At 32.7% G+C, this 19,122-nt stretch overlaps 1 protein-coding gene across 1 annotated transcript in view; it reads right to left on the bottom strand.

Moving 5' to 3' along the window:
• Positions 1 to 19,122, bottom strand: part of LOC106462758 (ubiquitin carboxyl-terminal hydrolase 2-like) — a 30,104-nt gene that overhangs the window by 5,181 nt on the left and 5,801 nt on the right. Inside the window, exons 3-4 of the mRNA XM_013922709.2 lie at positions 16,538 to 16,615; positions 13,485 to 13,563 (exon numbers count right to left, since the gene is read on the bottom strand). Of these exons, the coding sequence (XP_013778163.2) occupies positions 13,485 to 13,563; positions 16,538 to 16,615 (157 nt within the window). The remainder of the gene's footprint in view (positions 1 to 13,484; positions 13,564 to 16,537; positions 16,616 to 19,122) is intronic.

The following is a 19,122-nucleotide window of genomic DNA, read 5'->3' as shown; positions in this document are numbered from 1 at the left end:
GTCTAACTCATTTTAATCCATTTGCCACATACTTATGTGATATCACGATTTCTAATCATGATCGAAATTACACAACCAATGTGCTGTTCGAACTGCATATTACAAATTTACAGATATTCCTTCCATTACGGGCTGGGTGGAATCCACCCAGCTCGTAACCACGAAAGTATCCATGAGAGTAATTATACTATGATTTTTGATAATGTAGGCACATCTTTACAAAATTTTGCAGGTTATTGGTAAACATTACAAGGTTTTCGTACACAAAATATCAAGTTTTTAAATTAAGTATTAAGATTTTCTCGTAAGCCTTTTTCTTTCAGAATGTTGACTATCTAACATGCAAAGCAATTTTGATTTTAAGATTAAAAATACTTTAATGCATTATAACATTTTCAAATTTCACATGCAAAATATTTATAATCTCCAGATAATTATCAATTTTTTTATAAATAAAATTGTATTTTATTTGTTATTTTCGCTACTGTATTTCTGTACGGGTTGGTTCTATTTCTGTTCCTCAATAAAATTAGGAAAAAATATAAATTATGTTTTTTCGTTCTAGAATGACTACAGATTTTAACACGAAAACACAAATGTTTAGTCTAAATAGCTTAAATCTCATAACATTATACATTTATATATATTTATTATTTTTATGATACTGACCTTCCAGCCGTGCCTGATTAACAGTACAGAAGTTACAATGACGCAGCGCACGTGTACTCGTGTTACCGTATCCAATAATAACTGACCTTTAGTCTCTACAAAGTGACCTGTCTTAGCTGTGTTACAGTGGACTAGTATTTTGTAAAATACAGTCACATTTCAACTATTATACATTATTATTATTTACAAATAGGTTCTTAAACTTATTTTTCTTAAAACATAGAACAGTAAATAAAGAAGTAAACCAAACAATTGTCTCATCTAGTTACGACCTGCCCCCCAGTGGCACAGCGGTATGTCTGCGGACTTACAACGCTAGAATTCGAGTTTCGATACCCGTGGTGGGCAGATCACATATAGCCCATTGTGTAGCTTTGTGCTTAATTACAAACAAACAAATTACGACCTTTGTACTCGATTGCCGCTTGTCGTAGGTTGCTAAGCCTTATGAAATTTCCCATGTGGAGGATGTGAAAAAAAAAAATTAAAGGTTTTATATATACATTTTAACTAACCAGAAAATCATAAATTACTCTATCGATACCATACAATTCCACTATAATTTATCAAGCGTAGTAACTAAGCTGTACTTGAGTCTAAAAAAACATGAAATTTAAAGCTCACTAAAGACTTACTATATCGTTTAAAATCTTGTGTGAAATGAAAACAATTTAACCCAAATTAACGTAAAAATGGCTGAGAAAACCATTAGGGAGACATTCTGAGCTTTCTATTGGTTATTCATGTCATATATATAGAAGTAATTATATATAAGGGACTGTTTCCAAATGAGGAGGGGGCACTATATTTGATTCAGTACATTTGTGATATCTTAGTAAATAGAAAATATAAGAGGTTTTTATTTTATATTATAGCTTGTCAATATCGATAGTTTGAGTTCTTAATTCGTACGAAACTGTAGATTTTGTATTTTGATATCACAGACATCTAATTTGAACCAGTGCTGCTTTTAACATACCACGTGACACTCCAAAATCAATGTTTAGCTGTGTTTTTTATATATTTACTTTAATAAATTAAGAAATTAACTAGCATATAATACTAAAATTTGAATTATAATTTACAATTTGATACCAAATGTATTGACATAAATTCATAAAATAGTAGTTGAATAAAATTTTGAATGCAAGTCAACGAACGCGATGACATGGCATTTGACACGTGACCTGTCTCGATAGGGTTATATAGAAACACAAAAAGAATCAAAAATTTGTTATACATACTTACTTTTATTCTACTTAGATTGATTTCTATAGTTCTTCAGTTCGTTTGTAGTAGAAAATAACAAACACTGTTCAGAATTTTGTGTAAATAAGTAGTGTAGTTGAATTGCTCTGAAATCATGTGAAACACATGAAGTGTCCTCTGAAAACACTTTCTCTTTGTTTGTTTGTTTACATTTATAATGCAAAGCTACACAATGTCCTAATTTTATAGTTAAAGATTAAAAGAAAGACGTTTAGTCAACAACGTCTACCGCCTGCTCTAGTCTGACCGAATAATAAGATTTACCATAGCCTCAAAGCACGTTTCTGCAACAACGGGACACGAGCCATGAAATCTCGGATTCATAGTCCGTTTACCTAAACCACTTTGCCACGCTCAGCCCCTTTAAACAATAAATGCTTTGATACACGCACACACTTGAGTGAAAGTACTCTTTCTATCAAAATGCATCATTTCCGATTTTATTCCGTCTGGAAAAAGTACAATTCGATATTATGTTAAAAATGCATAGCCATGTTTGAGGTTTTGCTAGTTATAGTCAGCATTATTAATAAATAAAACTAATTATTTTTATACATAATAGTAAGGTTGGTTAGGATTGAACACTTCCATGTTATATTACTGCAGTTACAGCCAAGCCTAAAGTTACAACATTAGTCTTAGGCTTTATACTGAAATCGTCAGGCATAACTTACTGTTGATTTTAGGTAATAGTATTCGTTTTAGGTTGTAGTATATGATATTAAAATAACTATATATTAGACTGAAATTGAATAATTATCACAGTTGTTGGCTAAGTGAGAAAGATTATTCATTAATATTAAGGGCTGAAATTATTGTTCATATCATTATAGATGGTAGTTGCCGATAATTTAATGTATAAGCAAATTACCTATGGAGCAGCATGGTTCATTGATTTCATGCTTTGGACTTGTCGTTGGATGATTGCGAGTTTGGGGCTTGTTCGCGTCAAGTTGTTTTGTCCTTCAGCAAAAAACTTTACCCCACTTCTTTCAGTTTACCCAGCTGTTTGATGGGTACTAACTATTAGCAGGGGGTTAACCTGCGATAGACTGGCATCCCATCCAGTGGGAATCTCTCACCATTCTCATCAGCTTGTGCCAATTTAACTGGAGTTCAGCATGGGATCCTATGTGCCATCTTGACATGGGAGGGATTTAACTTAAATTATCTATATTAACAATTACGCTTAGTTACGTGTATCTAGGGCTGTGGGGGTAAATCGGAGATTCAATACGAGTAATTCTTAGTATCAGTATTGGTTAACAGGGGATCTTAGTTTTAGAATTATCTACTATTTAATCTATAAACTGTGAAATAACCTAATTTTGGGTAAATACACAACTATTGAGAATATAAATTGGCAGTTCTAATATAGAACATAATTTACTAACATTTCATTATGGTTAGAAGTAGTTCAGGGACAAGTTGAGTGAAATTTATAGGATGCGGTAGATGCCAAAATTAGTTTGATTTTGAGGAAAGTGAGTTTGAGTACGAGTCTCATGGGGCACATCAGGATATAGTATACTATGCTTGCAGAGCTTGCTTTCATGAGGATAATTTGAGATAGCTTTGAGGAACATTACGGTATTAGAAGGTGGAAATAACATATTAGGAACAAAATTCGAGGAAGTACGGCAGAAAATTAATAGAATCAGGTTACTTTTTGAGAATAACGAGAACAAGAGTGCTAGGTTTACAAGGATAGACAGCAGTAAAAAATGTTAGGACTATAAGAGTAGGTTCAGTTAGCATTCAGGTGTCAAACTTTAATCGATTTGAACCTTTGACTGCAGTGAAGTACGAGATGATCAAGAGGTTTACATAGTGTGCTAAGCGTGCTATTCTCTCTTACATTATACTGATGTTATTTGTAATGGGGAGCATAGATAAACTAGGAGAGGAATTTGCTTGCCAAGTGTTAAAGTACAATACATTATATGTCGTGTTGACAGTTCAGTTTCTGATACGAAGGGGATTTTGTAGTGCATATAAGAAAGAAATGTTTTCAATACTACAAATCAGAAGAGTTATTTTATAAGGTCATCCTCCCGTGGGTTAGCATAATGTTTATATACTTGACAAGCCTAAAATCCAGGGTTTGAATGTCCAAATTAAACAGGGAACAGATAGTCCATTGTGTACCTTTTCATTAAAATCACCAACAATGGCTTAAAAAAGTATTAAAATGTCCTTCAGAAGCTTCTAAATAGAAATAAATGCATGATTCTTTCTGGAGTTCACCCTCTGGCTAGATAAGGGAATACATTACTTAGCAAAGTTCAAGGCTTACGTGAAAGATTATGACGGGTATGCTTAGGTCAACAGCTGAACTGCTTGGACGTATTGAAAGTAGGATGTCTGGGGGAAGCTCTAAATATGTTCAACAAAGGTAGTTTAATCTAAACTTACGTATTGGATGGTAAGGGGGATTGGGAATAAATAGTCTGATAGGATAGCTAGGGTAAAACTAATATTGTAAAAAAAAAGGTATAGACCATAACAAGTTATATGATAGTTTTAAAGATGAGTCTATCAGATTTAAAGAGAAGCATAGGAGGTTCAAGAATAACCTTAGTTGATATTATTTTAATAATGGGAGCATTACGAACAAATTGCATTAAGTATTAGGAATAAATTCAGTAAGAACATTTGCTGCTGGCTTACTTGAATTATTTCCCAGGTAAACTTAATAAACATATACCTGCTGGCTTGTCTGAACAGTTTTGTAGGGGCATTGTTCCATGCAAGAAAATCTAAGAACAAGGCGTGATATTGTAGGTTTTTAATGGCAATTTTTATGAACTTTCAATAAATTATACTTTCATTGTACTTTCAGCAGAATAAAATATGTCAGAAACTTCTAAGTTTTACCTCTATGAAATAATCAAACGAAAAGCTTATTTTAATGTTGTGACTTCATTGTCTTTAATAATTTGCACTTTTTAATTTATTTCATGTAAAACTATTTTTGTTATATGCTATACACAACCATCTTCATAAGCAATATCTGATACAATGGAAGAAAATATGGCTATATTAGTAGGTGGTGGGGTATCCCTGCAGATCTGGAAATCCAGAAGCCTAATAATGAGGTCCATGGCTGTTTATGGTATGAACCAGGGCTCATTTTTCGGTGCTGTTTCCTTTGATCCAAGTTGTCAGTAAGGTGTTTCTATCCTACCAAAGTGGAACACCTGCATGCTATGATCATGCTGTTTCGCCATTATTTTATCCTTGTAATATTCTTGCACTTCAATGAGAACATTTTTTGTAATCTCTGTTCCTTACCTGAACTTGAATCGTTCTCCTCCTTTGCATCATCGAGATTTGCACCACACCGAATCATTTTCGCTCTCTTCCCCCATTTGAAGACAAGTCGTCAGACTTATCCATAAATGTACGCTCTAGTACACAAATGTAATTTTCTTTGGACACTTCACGGCACCTCCTCCATCGAGTGTTCTCTGACCTATCTTACGGCCAAGTTTTTGAACAACAGTTGTGCCACTATGATCACATTCATGCTTGCTACACTTGTAACACGTTGGGCATTTTGCGTACTTTAGATTTGCAGGTTAGCTCTGAATCCAACCTCGTTTCCATCTCGACAAGTACAAATATTCAAAGGTTGTGACTCGATGTCTAAGCAGTTCCTTAAAGGTTTCACAAAAAATTTGAGAATATTGAGTGTTCCCTAGATAATGTACTACAACAATGCCATAACCATTGTCTGAAATAGGGTAAAAAAAATCACCCAACTCTACTGACAATTTTTTTTTCTTATTTATTTGGATATTATCCAATTATGAATTCACAGATACACATGAATTTCTCATAAAGTAATGCATATTCCTTTACTTTTAGTACAAAATAAATGCTGGTTATAGTTTCTACAACGTGCTCTACCATTTTTGCTGCCGTTGAGTCATGTTTATGTTAATATGAGCAAGTTATAGTTTCTTCATTAGAATAATTTTTTTTATGAAGTTTGTTAAATTTTACACACAGCTAGTTGAAGGCTATTTGCACAAGACATCCCTAATTTAAAAGTGATAGACTAGAAGGAAGGCAGCTTGTAAACACGAGCCACTGCCAACTCTTAACTACTCTAAACCAATGAAACGTGGGTTTGATCGTCGTATTATAACTCCCTCACAGCTGAAAGGGCGAGCAAATTGCAAGTTCAGTGTCCTAACCACCAGGCCATGAATAAGTAAAGGACGCCTAAGAAAGACTAAACAATCAGAGGAGATACTTTTTACCTCTTAAATTTGGAATCCTAGAAACGGTTTGATGATATTATTAGGCTTTGTTACTTTGAAAAAACAATTGTTTGTTTGTATTCTCCAATATGTAGACCTGAATTTTCATATGGAATACTAAAGTTACAAAACAAAAACATATATTTATTTCGACGAAAGAAACAAATCATGATATTGCACTTGTATAGTATCAATTTTAAGTTCTTTGTTGGTTAGTATAACTGTATAACGGTGAATATTTTCCTCCATATGTGAGACTTTGTATACTTAAACAACTTTACTTGCTGAGCATTTACTGATTTTGTGCCAATTGATCAGCACCCTCTGGCGGCCTATTCCCCACCTGGTAGCCGACTTAAGTGAGCAATAGAGCAGTTTAATGTGTTTTTTTTTATAGCATAGTTCCATTAATAATTGAGTAATTAAGGCTCAATATATCTCAAAATGCTGGCATGAATGTGAATATTATCATAAAGAAAACAGTAAAGTAATAGCTAGTCAGAAAAATGAGCAAAAATCGCTTCCTAGTATTATCTGTTTCATTGCACATTTTGGCCTCTAGTTTCATAGGTACTTGTAAAGAATTCTCAAAGTGAATTGATACCTGTGGAGTGAAATGATGTACAATATAATAATTTCAAAAGGTTCTTTATTGACATTTTGCCAAAAAAATTACCCCTACCCCCTTTCTTCTTCAAAATCCACAGAATGCCACAAAATGGAATAAAAAATACAAAAAAATCAGTTTATACAATCAAATGAGGGCTCTAGAAAATGAGACATCTATCATTGGAATATTAAAAGGCCATATTTAAAGAATTTTCCACTTATAAGAGGAAAACGAACTCGTTTTGCTTATTAAAGAGCACTGACATGTTCCTGTGTTCAAATCATATTTACATCATTATATACTGAATTACAGTTCTTTCAGGGCCTTTTGCTTTTCACATTAATTTTATTAGTCAGTGATATAATGCCGCTGGTAGGAGGGATCCCGTCAGTTGATCACCTTTTCATCATGTGGGGTGTTTCTAGACATTGTTCACCTAAAATGTCAAACACATATAAAAATTTTACTAGTTATAAAATAACACATAATGACTTTATTGTATATGAATGTGTGTTACAGGAGTTTTGATCTCTCCCGACTTTTCGTCAAGTGAATGTGTACAGTAAAGTCATGCTTTGTCTAACCCGCTGCTATAATCATACAGGAGAATAATGACTATCTCTTATATAGCCAGGCAATTATCTATCTTCTTGCCAGCAAAGCCAGACACGATGTTACAACCAGTTATGCCATGGAACAATGGAAGAGCTGCTGATATTTTTAGTCCCAGAGCAGGTATATATTGGTGAGCTGGTAAGTCTCAGAATATATTTTTCTCCCAAATATATCCACAGTTCATCAGTAGATAGCTGATAGTATGCACCAATGGTAAGTACAACAACGTCTGGGTTGACAATTTTAATCATGAGGTGCTTGTGGCCTTTGTTCACAGCAGTAACACAGTGAAAGATGGTGTGTGTTTGTATCACATGAGCATAACAAAAGCTAGGGTAGATTCTCACCAGCTGGTATTACACACAGGACATTTTAGTCATCAGTTAACGAAATTTCTTTATTGTCCACTTTCATCTGGATAACATGCTATGACAGCTAATGGAATAGTTCCATTTTGTTTTCATCAACCCTCAGGAAATTTTGGAAGTTAGGAAAAAATGGTACCAAAGACAACATTCGTTTATCTCTAACTAACAATTTAAGTCTGCCTTGTTTGTAGATGTTCCATACCACATCCACTGTACTCTTGAGATGTTTTTGCTGTCTTTGGTTTGAGCACTTGCAACATTGCAGTGCCATCGAAGATAACAGCTGAAACCTCTGGCTCATCTGTTCTTATTGTGTGAAGACTTAGATGTGTATCACAACCTACCAACATAAGTAGTGAAAAGAGGAATGCCTGATCCGCCTACAAAAAGAAGTCGTGGAGAATACAGCCTCGATTCTGGCATCCTATATGAAACCTAAAGATCAACTGACAGTTATTATTGATAGCCACAACATCAAGGAGCATTGATATCTTTGGTAGATCTATGAACATTGCCACCTTGATATCAGGCAGTGTTTCATCGACTGGCTTGGTACATTCAATGTGCCACTCTTTTACAAATGCTTATTATTGCTAGAGTTTCACCTCTTTAATTTCATTGACACTCTAACAACTGATACATTAGCAACATCTTTTATCATCAGTGATGAGAGCTCCTTGCTGTTGTCAGTGAATGGGTTGCCAAGGTTTTAATGGTGTCCACCATAGGTTTCACATGAATTTCGAATCTTGCTTGAAAGCCAGATACTAAACATAATCTTGGACTGTGCAGTACTACCTACAGCTGTTTGCATACTTTCTTGAAATTCGTGAATAAGTCTTGTGATTTCTAGACCACCAATCCTCCACCTACCAAGAGTACCTGGTCTTTACATTAGACAAATTGTCCCACTATCCTTTGTTCATGAGCTTGGTCCAATGGCATCACTGAAAATACATCTTCATCTTTTGCAATATGAATTTTCCAACTTCAGAACTCTTTGGACGTTTTTGGATGCATTACCGGGATTTGTTGCATGTCTCGTATTTGCACAGATAACCATAAGGAATAGTTTGTACAATTCAATGGTGTGAGATGACTGAGGGAGTAATGTACATTTGGAAGCATGTTGACCTCAGACACCTTACAAACACCTGAGTTTCTAAAATAAGTGGCCAATATTTGAACTGATGATTGTGTCCTGCCTTTTCATAAAACCATGAATATTTTTTTTTATCTTCGGAATATTCTAGCCCTTCAACGTATTCATCATAGGTTTGATATTGCAGGATGTACAGGGAGGCTGCCATAACCCAATAAGTATACCTAGTTTGTGTCATATGGGCTGCTTGAAGGTAAATCTACTTTATCTGATGCAACAGTATCCGCCTGAGTAAGCAAATCCGTCCATCTACTTCCTTTTAATCAGGTTCCTGCTGTTTTCCATACTGTCATTTTAATATTAAAATCAACATTAAATTTCTCCTCATCAAATATATTTGACTGAGTCCATTGAATGTTCTTGCCTAATACATACAGTGTCTGGTCACAATCAAGAATGGGGATCTGAATTGGGTTCAAGTGCTAAACTGTATTATTACCAGGAGAGTAAATATCGTTTTTTCACTTTATTGACAAAATATCCAAATCTCTCCAGTATGCATCACAAATTCCGAAAAACTTGAAATGAAATGTTATTTCGATTACAATCACATAACCTGTACTAACAGTTTGGTGTCACATACCCATATAGCAGCTGATCTGACTCTGATGCCAGGATTAGGAGAAGTTGCTTTACGTAGTTTTTAGATTTTCCAACTTCATTACAGATGAAGAACATATTTTCCTCGTCTGAGTGTCAGTTTCCTGAGACATACTTTGTTTCTTTTCGACATTAGTTGTTGACTCATTTGACTCACTAAATTTTCACTTTTGGACAGCACAGTTATATTGTATTTCAGGTTGCAGTTGAAGTTAGCTGATCTGTTTGATAATTATACATATATATATAACGGGCATTACAATAACCGCTGCGAGTTTACCTGATATCGAAATATAAAAACAAAGAAATGCTTAAATGTGGTGGATATACACGGGTTGATATGTGTATTCTGCTAGGGTCCACAAATAAGAGACTAACATGTTTAGCTGGACACAAATATAAAGGTATTGGGTTCAGGTTACAGTGTTCTCGCAAGTGACTGTAAAATGTCTCACAAAATCAGAGAGTTTCCATAAATCTTCAAACATAATTGGTTAAAAATGTTAATGAGCTTAGCTCAACATTTGCGAAACAAAAAACAAAATAAACTCTGTCTAGCATAGTCACAGACAGACACACTTTCTCTTTTTCTAGCGAAGCTGCTCTAGTCGTCATTATGACGACTGCCAAAATCATTACATTCTATCGGAAATCTCTACTCTTTCACTTTCCCAGCAACTCCATATTACAACCTGTTCTTAACATGGCAACCACGTGCATACAGCTGATACTTAGAAAATAATAACAATAATAACTAAAAAACTAACATTTTAACTATATCTCGCTATAAAACTATTGCATATTAAACAGACCTTACCAGTAATATGTTAATGCATAACTATAATAACTTTTTAACATCAAGTATGTGCAATTTAACATATTATGTAAATGATTTGCTATTTCTTTAATACGTAAACAAGAAGTATCTCAGGTAGGTAAAATGTACCATTAATAAAACAGTCTACCTGAAACAATTACAATTTGGGGAGAAGCAGTTTCTTTTCCAGGTATACAATGTGAGGCTCTTTGTGTCTGCTATCACAGACACTCTAGACCCATCCCCTTTCCTATCTTCTATGTGCCCCATAATAATTGGTCCCGCGAAATACTGGAGACAGGTAATTGTTTCCGAATCCCTGACTACATATGAATAGATAGCGTTGCCGTTTATCCAGTTAATGCATGTATATAGATGACGCTAATTTATAGTCCGGTGACTCGCTGTACAAATAGTTATTTTTCTCAGTTTTACGAACTGGTGCTAACAGATTCTTGTGAAAAAGGTCTTGCATTTATGGACCTGAAAAGAATTGTAGATAGCGCCTAGAAATATGAATGTCGAATTAAATGTATTGTTATAATCGCTAACTATAAAAGGCTCATTCCCTTTGTCACTCTGTCGAGCACGCTTTCACGCTCCTATTCTGGAAATATTCAACAATATACATCGTCTCTTAGCAACAAAACTATCACCTGATTGTTCTTAGGCGTTCTTTGGTATTTGAGTTGAATGCTCAATATTCACGTTGATTCGTTAGAAAGGTTTGATTTTTTATTCTTTATTTTTAATAACTTCGCTGATATAACAGCAAAATAGTTTAATTCAGAAGTTTTATGACATTGAGCTGTAGTTAAAAGCAAAATAGAATTTACCAAGTAGTGTTGTAACTAAGCCTTACGTTACGTTTATGTATTAGGCTTTATGCTTAAATTAGACTACAAATAGGCCTACAATTACTAACGTTATAGAACCATTATTTAAATAGTTTTAAGAGTGAATAAATGTTAATTAATAAATATTCTGTTGGCATTTTAACACATATATTATCTAACTTTGCCTTTAAACATAAAGAAAAATAAACGTTTATTACTACCAAATATAATTTATCCTCTGTACGGTCAAAAGAGTTTAAAATTTGTGTCGGAATGCCCGCTCTATGTTTTTCACTTCCTGACCTTGAACACGCTCAAGAGTGCTATTTAAGTCTCCTTCAGAGTGCACACGTACTTTTGTTTACGATAACATTTCATTCCTCTGCGTAGGTTTTACTAAAAATGTGGTGATTAAAAAATTACTTCGAGACTGCATTTTGGAGGTACAGACAATTTTGTTTTAGATAAATTATATAATTTTCGTTAATCATTCAACAATGATTTCCCGTCATTTTTGACGGGCTTTTATACTAGCTAATCATATAAACTTTGCTAAGTCCATCGGTTTGACGTACTGCAAATAGTAAAATCGAGTTTTTCTTAGCATTTTGAGACCTTGTTTGATTAGATAAACTGATGTTTGCACATTTATTACCATTTTATGTAATTCTGTGAATTATGATGAAGAAAGGGGGTAGGGGTAAGGTGTTTTATCCCATAGTTACCAAAACAGTTTTAGAGTACTCTACAAATTCGTAAAACTGTAACCTAGAAAACTGGAGGCAAAATGCACATGAAGCATATAATATTATGCTGTGATATTAGTTAATTTTTCTGTTGTTTTGCATGTAAATTATTCATGGAGATAACACTCAAAAACCCTTAAACTGGTATATTGCTCGGTTAGATCGGCCAACAGTGGCGATATAGGCTACTAAGAGGCATTGAACAATTGACACTATAGCAGAAATATGTTAAGAATTAAAAGTGTATAAGTATGCAAAGTTTCACATTTGTAGAAAAAAGTGCACAATCTTGCCTATTTTTTTAAGCATATTCGCAGGGCAACTGCATTATATTGTGTTAAATTACTAATATTTACTGTATATTATTCAACGTTTTTATTCTTTAGAATTTTCAGTTTTCCAATCTCCAAAATAAAACATTGAAATATACACTAGGATAATTCAATTCTAAAGCAATTATTTCTATTTTTGCATTCAAAATTAACAATATAAATAACAAATAAAATGATAAGAATATTCAGCCATATTTTATGTTCATAAAGCCTAAGTAATGGCAATGCCACAAAAATGCTTTTATTTTCTTCTAACCATTTCCTAATAATATTTTCACTTTGTGTTTACTTACTGATTAATTATATCATATTACAAATTGCAGCTTTTACAGTAAATGAAATTTATTTTTAGAACAGGTACGACATTTCGATCACTGGTGCGATCATTCAAATCATTTCAAATCTTACTTACTGTAAAAGTTGTAACTTGTAATATAATATTTCCTAATAAGTATAGGGCACGTATAAATTCAATCAGGTTTCCATTGTAATGCTCACCTTACATAGAATTGAAATTGTAGATTTTATAACATTAACATTGGTATTCAAACATGAGTAGGAGTGTTCTAAAGATGTTAATATTCTTTGGCTGATATATCACAAGTAGTATTAAATAAATCTCAATTACTAAGCATACTTTGTTGCTTATCACTATATGATTTACATCCTATTTATTCACATTCTTAACTGTTCTTTGTACCAATTGCTGACGGAAATATTTTGTGAGTTATAAGTACCTGTTGTTCTTGATACTTGTTTATGTGCATAATATGTGTTGAGTGTTTAAAACTTTTATATTCCTATTTCTATGTATGTTAGTACTTATCAGTTCTTCAACATTTGTTTCTACACATATTAATATTCGCCGGTTCTCTTTGCGTGACAAAATCTGTAGCAATTATACACTTCAATGCTAACAAAATAATTCTTTTAATGTTATTTTAGGTAAACTTCTTACTGTAAGTATATAATGGTAAAATATGTTAAGGCCTATTAACGGAAACGCTTTGCTGATAATTTTGTAAATTTCAAGGTATTTCAAACTAGCAAACTTTGGCAATGCTGCATGGTTATGCTTTTATTTTCTAATCAATGATTTAGTTTGAACTTCTTTTGTATGTTTTAACAATTTTATAAGCAGTAACTAAGGGGCTGAAAAGGAAAGGATTACTAAACTAAAAAGAAAGGATACGGAGGACTAATATACTTGGAAATTTGTGAATTGTGAAGTTCTTGAGACAGGTCTGCCTGGTTTTGCACTTCGAGCAATACTAAAAAGAAATAATAATAAAAAAGGCCAATATTAATATCAAAGTGAAAAAGAACAAATTCTCTTCATCCTATTACTTCAATGAAGTAATCTGAAAAAAAAAAATCCAATAATCATATATAAGTACTTGGCTACCTCTGTAGTAAAACAAGTGATATTTCGAACATTAGAACTGACTCTCTTATTTATTATTCTATTCAAATGTGACATCATACCAAAGCATGAGACTGGAAGATAGCTCCATACCAGCAGTCATGAGACTGGAATATGCTTCAAAATCAGTTCTCATGAAGCAAAACGTAAGTCAATAATTGTATTCAAGCATAGAATGAAAATGCTAAACAATTTGAGCAGGACATACATAATCTTCACAACTTAAAATCTCTTCTTCGTGAAATCCCAAAAGTTTAATGTTTTGTGTCTGGACTCCAAACTCTTATTGAATTGTCGAACGCATGTAGCAGGCGTCAGTAGATATTCCAGCATTTCAGCATCCAAAGGATGGCACCTCACGCTGATTGGCTGCCTCAGGGAGGGAGAAGAGGGTGGAATGATGCTATCAAAGACATCATTGTTCTACAAAGTGTCATACTTAACACTAAATTATTAGTTCTTTACGTTTTCTCACCATTTATATTTAAATTGTCCTAAAAGGATGATATCATGAAATAATTAAACTTACTGTTTGGCTCTTTAATTATAAATCAAGTGAGTGCATTATTAGGGGCGAAACGTTGTACATTTGCTGTTATGTTAAACTTATATTAAAGTTGTTCTTCGTTACCCATTCAAGCAGTCTCCAACCATTATTATTCACTCTTGTCAATGCTGATCTCAAATATAGCCACAAATTCATCATGAATAAATATGTTACAAGAATGATGAGTTTTACTAAGATCATCTAGTTCACACTGTTCTTTATTCAGTACTTGTAAAATAGGTACATTTGTTTAACGTATATATTAATAAGACTTGGTTTAATCTATTTATTCAATTACTTTTCATTATGAACTATAGTGTTTAAGTAAGATGAGAAATTTGTGCACATAAATTCTGCCATTCTGAATTTGATAAAACAAAAATAATCTTATTAGAGAACATGTGAATACCATGATAATCAAATTGATACGCAAACAAAATAGAGGAGATATTAATAACAAATACAACACGAATTACACGATTCCGTCCTTACTCGAATAATGTAAGGAAAATACACACTGTCTATAATGCAAAGCTCCTGGGCTTTCTTCTATCTTAATATACACTATGATGAAAATGTGATAAATGTTGTTTACATAAAATAATACACCTAGCACAAGTTATATTGATTGCATAAAGTTAAACAAGGGAAAGTGTAAGTTTTAATTAATGAATAATATGTAATAAATGTTGTTTTTTTCTAGACTGTTTACATATAACTGGTCAGGAAATGTATAGAATCAATGAGTTAGTGTCAAGCATCTTTTTTAGGATGATTTAAATATAAATGATCAGGAAATTGAATTAACTAATGAATTAATAATTTAAACTGACTGTATTGAATATAGTCATTTTGAAATATGTTGATCAAATCTGTACTGTTTCCACTTTGTGGAACTATGTTGTCATCGTCTTTTGTGACATCGCCTCCTCCCTGAGGCAGCCAATCAACGTGAGGAGGCATCATTTAGATGCTAAAGTGAGGGGAAAACTACTGAAGTCACTGTAGCTTCATCACCCAAGTTAATCTTGATAAGGTAATACATTCTTGGAAATCATGTATTCCATGATCAAGTTGAGTGTTAATTTCGACATTTACTCGAATAATGTAAGAAAAATACACACTGTCTATAATGCAAAGCTCCTGGGCTTTCTTCTATCTAAATATGTGATAAATGTTCTTGGCATAATATAATACACCTAGCACAAAGGTGGCATATGGATTAAATTGTCGCCTATATTAGTATCAAAGATCTTACATCGAGAATTAGTGACATACATGTTATATTTATAATACTTGGAAAACACGTAGGATAAAATGTTTTATAAATTATAATGAATTCAGCACAATATCCATAACAATTCCAGAGAGTATACCTTTGTGTTTCAGGTAAGAAGCAAAATGGGACTGTCAGAACAATATATATATATAACACATTTCAAACGTCCCTCCCACGATTCAGTAATTTATCAGATTGCTGAGCAGGCACTCGGAAATAAGTAATATGAAATTAAGATTAAAAGCGACAGCACTGATTTTACTATACTGCCTTCAATCAGTTGTCGTTTGGAGGAATACGAGAAAAGTAATCTATATACATCAAAGAAATAGGTAATACTTCGAAATTTGTTGAAACTGAAAGTATAACAAACAAATGAAATGTATACAAATTCACTGAACTCATATTCAGCGACTATAAAAACTGTTTAGACTATCAAAATTTTGAGACTCGTTAAAAAGAACTGTACAGAGCAAAATCTCGATTAAGTTATATTTAAAACAGGAAAAAGTAAAATGAAAAAAGAACATGAATTATTGGTCACAAAACACTTCAAGACGCAGGTACACAAAGCTATTCCAAAATCAACAACATTTTGTGACTATTTTTATAGAAAAGAATCATTTAAGATTATATCAGGCAGCCTTTTGACGTCATTGTTATTACATAAAGTCATGAAACCATTAACACAATAAGTATACTTTTGTTTTGTTATTTTCAATTATTCTTTCATATAAATATATATTTATGTGTGTGTGCAATATTTCTAGCCCTTTAATACAAAACACAAAACAGTAGTAATGGAGATTACTCTTACCGTGAACTCTTTACTGAAAGAGATCTACCCTCAATCGAAATTAATTTTTCAGTAGAACCATCTGAACTACTGCACGAACAACTTTATCAGGGAAACGTTAATATAAATATCTAGTTAATTTTCAGTAGAATAAAAACCTTAAAGCATTATTGGTTTGTCTTCATTAAGAAATAACTTACTGGTTTTTCATCCCCATCAAGTTTCTCTTCTTTTGTAAATAATTCGAGACACTGCTGGAGGGTGACTCGACTTCCACACTACAAATAAATAATTATAAACTTTCCTTTTGAATAAAGTTTTCAGAATAACTAATTATTATATACTAACAAAGAATGAGCTAAAAGAACTACTTCATCAAGTTCTAATTATTCGCATTCAAATACATTAGTAAGGTAATTGTGAAGGCATAAAAAGGTACCCTTATTTCATATATCTAATGCAGCCCAACAATCATCTCCACTGTTGAATATTTTTCTAAACTACATGTTCACGTTATGTCTCTATCTACTTCTCTGTGTGCTCTGCAACCTTGTAGTAGGTAATTTATCCTATAAATTTAACGAAATAGCACATTTAAGAAAACGTAGCTGAATCTAAATATTATTCAAACAATTTGATAACAGGGTGCTGTTTGTTATGATACTGGTTTCAAGAACATAAATAATTACATTTTTAAGATAATAAACATAGAAAATCTACTTCAGCAACTGTAAGAGAAACATACATCAGGTAACAAAAATCACATGATGACTATCTGATAACTGCAATATTTGCTATCATTGCCCAGATAGCTCGATACATTAGATAACAGAAATTGTATCATGACTAACTGAGAACTGCAGTATCAGCTCTCGTCTTTCAACTAGCTCGATACATTAGGTAACATAAGTTGTATCATGCATATCAGTTCCCATCGCCCAGGTAGCTCGATACATAAAATAACAGAAATTGTATCATGACTAACTGAGAACTGCAGCATCAGCTCTCATCGCCCAGCTAGCTCGATACATTAGGTTACATAAATTGTATCATGCATATCAGTTCCCATCGCACAGCTAGGCGATAGGTTAGGTACCAAAAATCGTATCATTTTAATACTAGAAATAAACGACCTTATAACACCAAATTTATTTTTCTTTAATTGGACACTCAACGTTTCGCTTTACAGTTTCTTCAGGAGCGTTCTACTAAAACACAAATCGTAACATACCGTTACGGTTTCTCTTTTATTGAAGTGCTCCTGAAGAAACTGAAACATTGACTGTCTTATTAAAGTAAAATATCAAATTATAAGGTATTATAAGTTCGTTTATTTCTATGGTAAAATGTCTTCTATACACCAATATGCACAACAGAAATTTAAAAATCGTGTCATGATTTACTAGGAAATGCAGTATCAGCTGTCATCGCCAGCTAATTCGATACATGAAGTAACAAAAAACGCATTAGGACTAACTAGAAACTGGATTATCAGGTCTCATCGCCCAACTAGGTCGATCACAGAGGTAGAGCTCATGATAGACTTCAAGTAGTTCCAAGATAAACTTTTACATTTTTCATTCCGATAAAGAGTTTCAAGTTATTCAGTGATATATCTAAACTTAGTTGTTAATATCTTTACCCTGGAAAGCTGAATAGCTTAAAACTGTATTTCGGATGAAAACAAAACTATGTCTGTCTATAATCTATTGTAGTGGTATTTCAATGTTCTGTCTAAACGCACGTATTATTCATACATAGTAAGTCACTCTAAATACAGGCCACAAACAGTTTAGTAATACGAAATGTTAGCCCTAAATATAAATATATAAATCTTTCAATGAATAGGAAATTTGGTGTTTCGTGAGGAACTCAAGTTATCAATATTGTAGGCTTTTTTATTTTTCAACTAAATTAACATTACAATGAGAGGTTTGAAGACACAAATTTTACATATTTTTCTTTATTTCAATCACATTACAATAAGAAAATCCATCATAATCAACTAAAAAAGAAAATTCTACAAAACTATATTTAATTACCACACGAAAAAGCTAAATTTCTGTGTACACTTTTATGTTCAAACATGTGAATATTTAAGCCAAAATTAAATACAATCAAAAGTAAGGTACTTTTGAATATTTATATACTGAATATTAAGCTGTGGTATTGGGAAAAAAGCTTTTTGTTTCTTTAAGTGCACTATGAAGTTTTTCGATAACTGCTTAATAAATAAAATATATCACGCACACATATATAACCATTTAATTATTTCTTCACTCCTACGTAGCCCTTTACTACATCAAATTTCTCGGTAAACAGCATTATGAAAACAATGGACTTAAAAGACAACCCTATGATTCAGGCATACTTTTTCCAGTTTTCAAATGCGGGCCAGAGCGAAGGCAACTGTGCGTTAGTAGTAAATCAACCGTCGATAAATACGTAATTGACGTTTATATTTTGGAAGCTACCGTATTTTTCGGTGTATAAGACACACTTTTTTTACCCCAAAATGTGATGTCAAAATCTGCTTGCGTCCTATACACCGAAGGTATGAATAGTATATATACGACATATACAAGCCACGTGTAAATATATTCAAATAAGCATGCATATTTTAGTTCAATTGAATGTGTTATTTATAACAATAGTAGTTTTTTCTTTTAAAAACATAACTATTTATAATGCTCCCTAAATAATGAAAAAATAAATTATAATAATGGGTGATAGTGAAAAAGCTTGTAAATACACGACGATCCCTGTTTAATGTGGAGCAGAATAA

The sequence above is a fragment of the Limulus polyphemus genome, unplaced genomic scaffold (genome assembly GCF_000517525.1).
Source record: "Limulus polyphemus unplaced genomic scaffold, Limulus_polyphemus-2.1.2 Scaffold1242, whole genome shotgun sequence".
In the NCBI taxonomy this organism is placed as follows: Eukaryota; Metazoa; Arthropoda; class Merostomata; order Xiphosura; family Limulidae; genus Limulus; species Limulus polyphemus.
The sequence above is the reverse complement of the archived record's forward strand: the minus strand, read 5'-3'. Positions and strand labels throughout refer to the sequence as shown.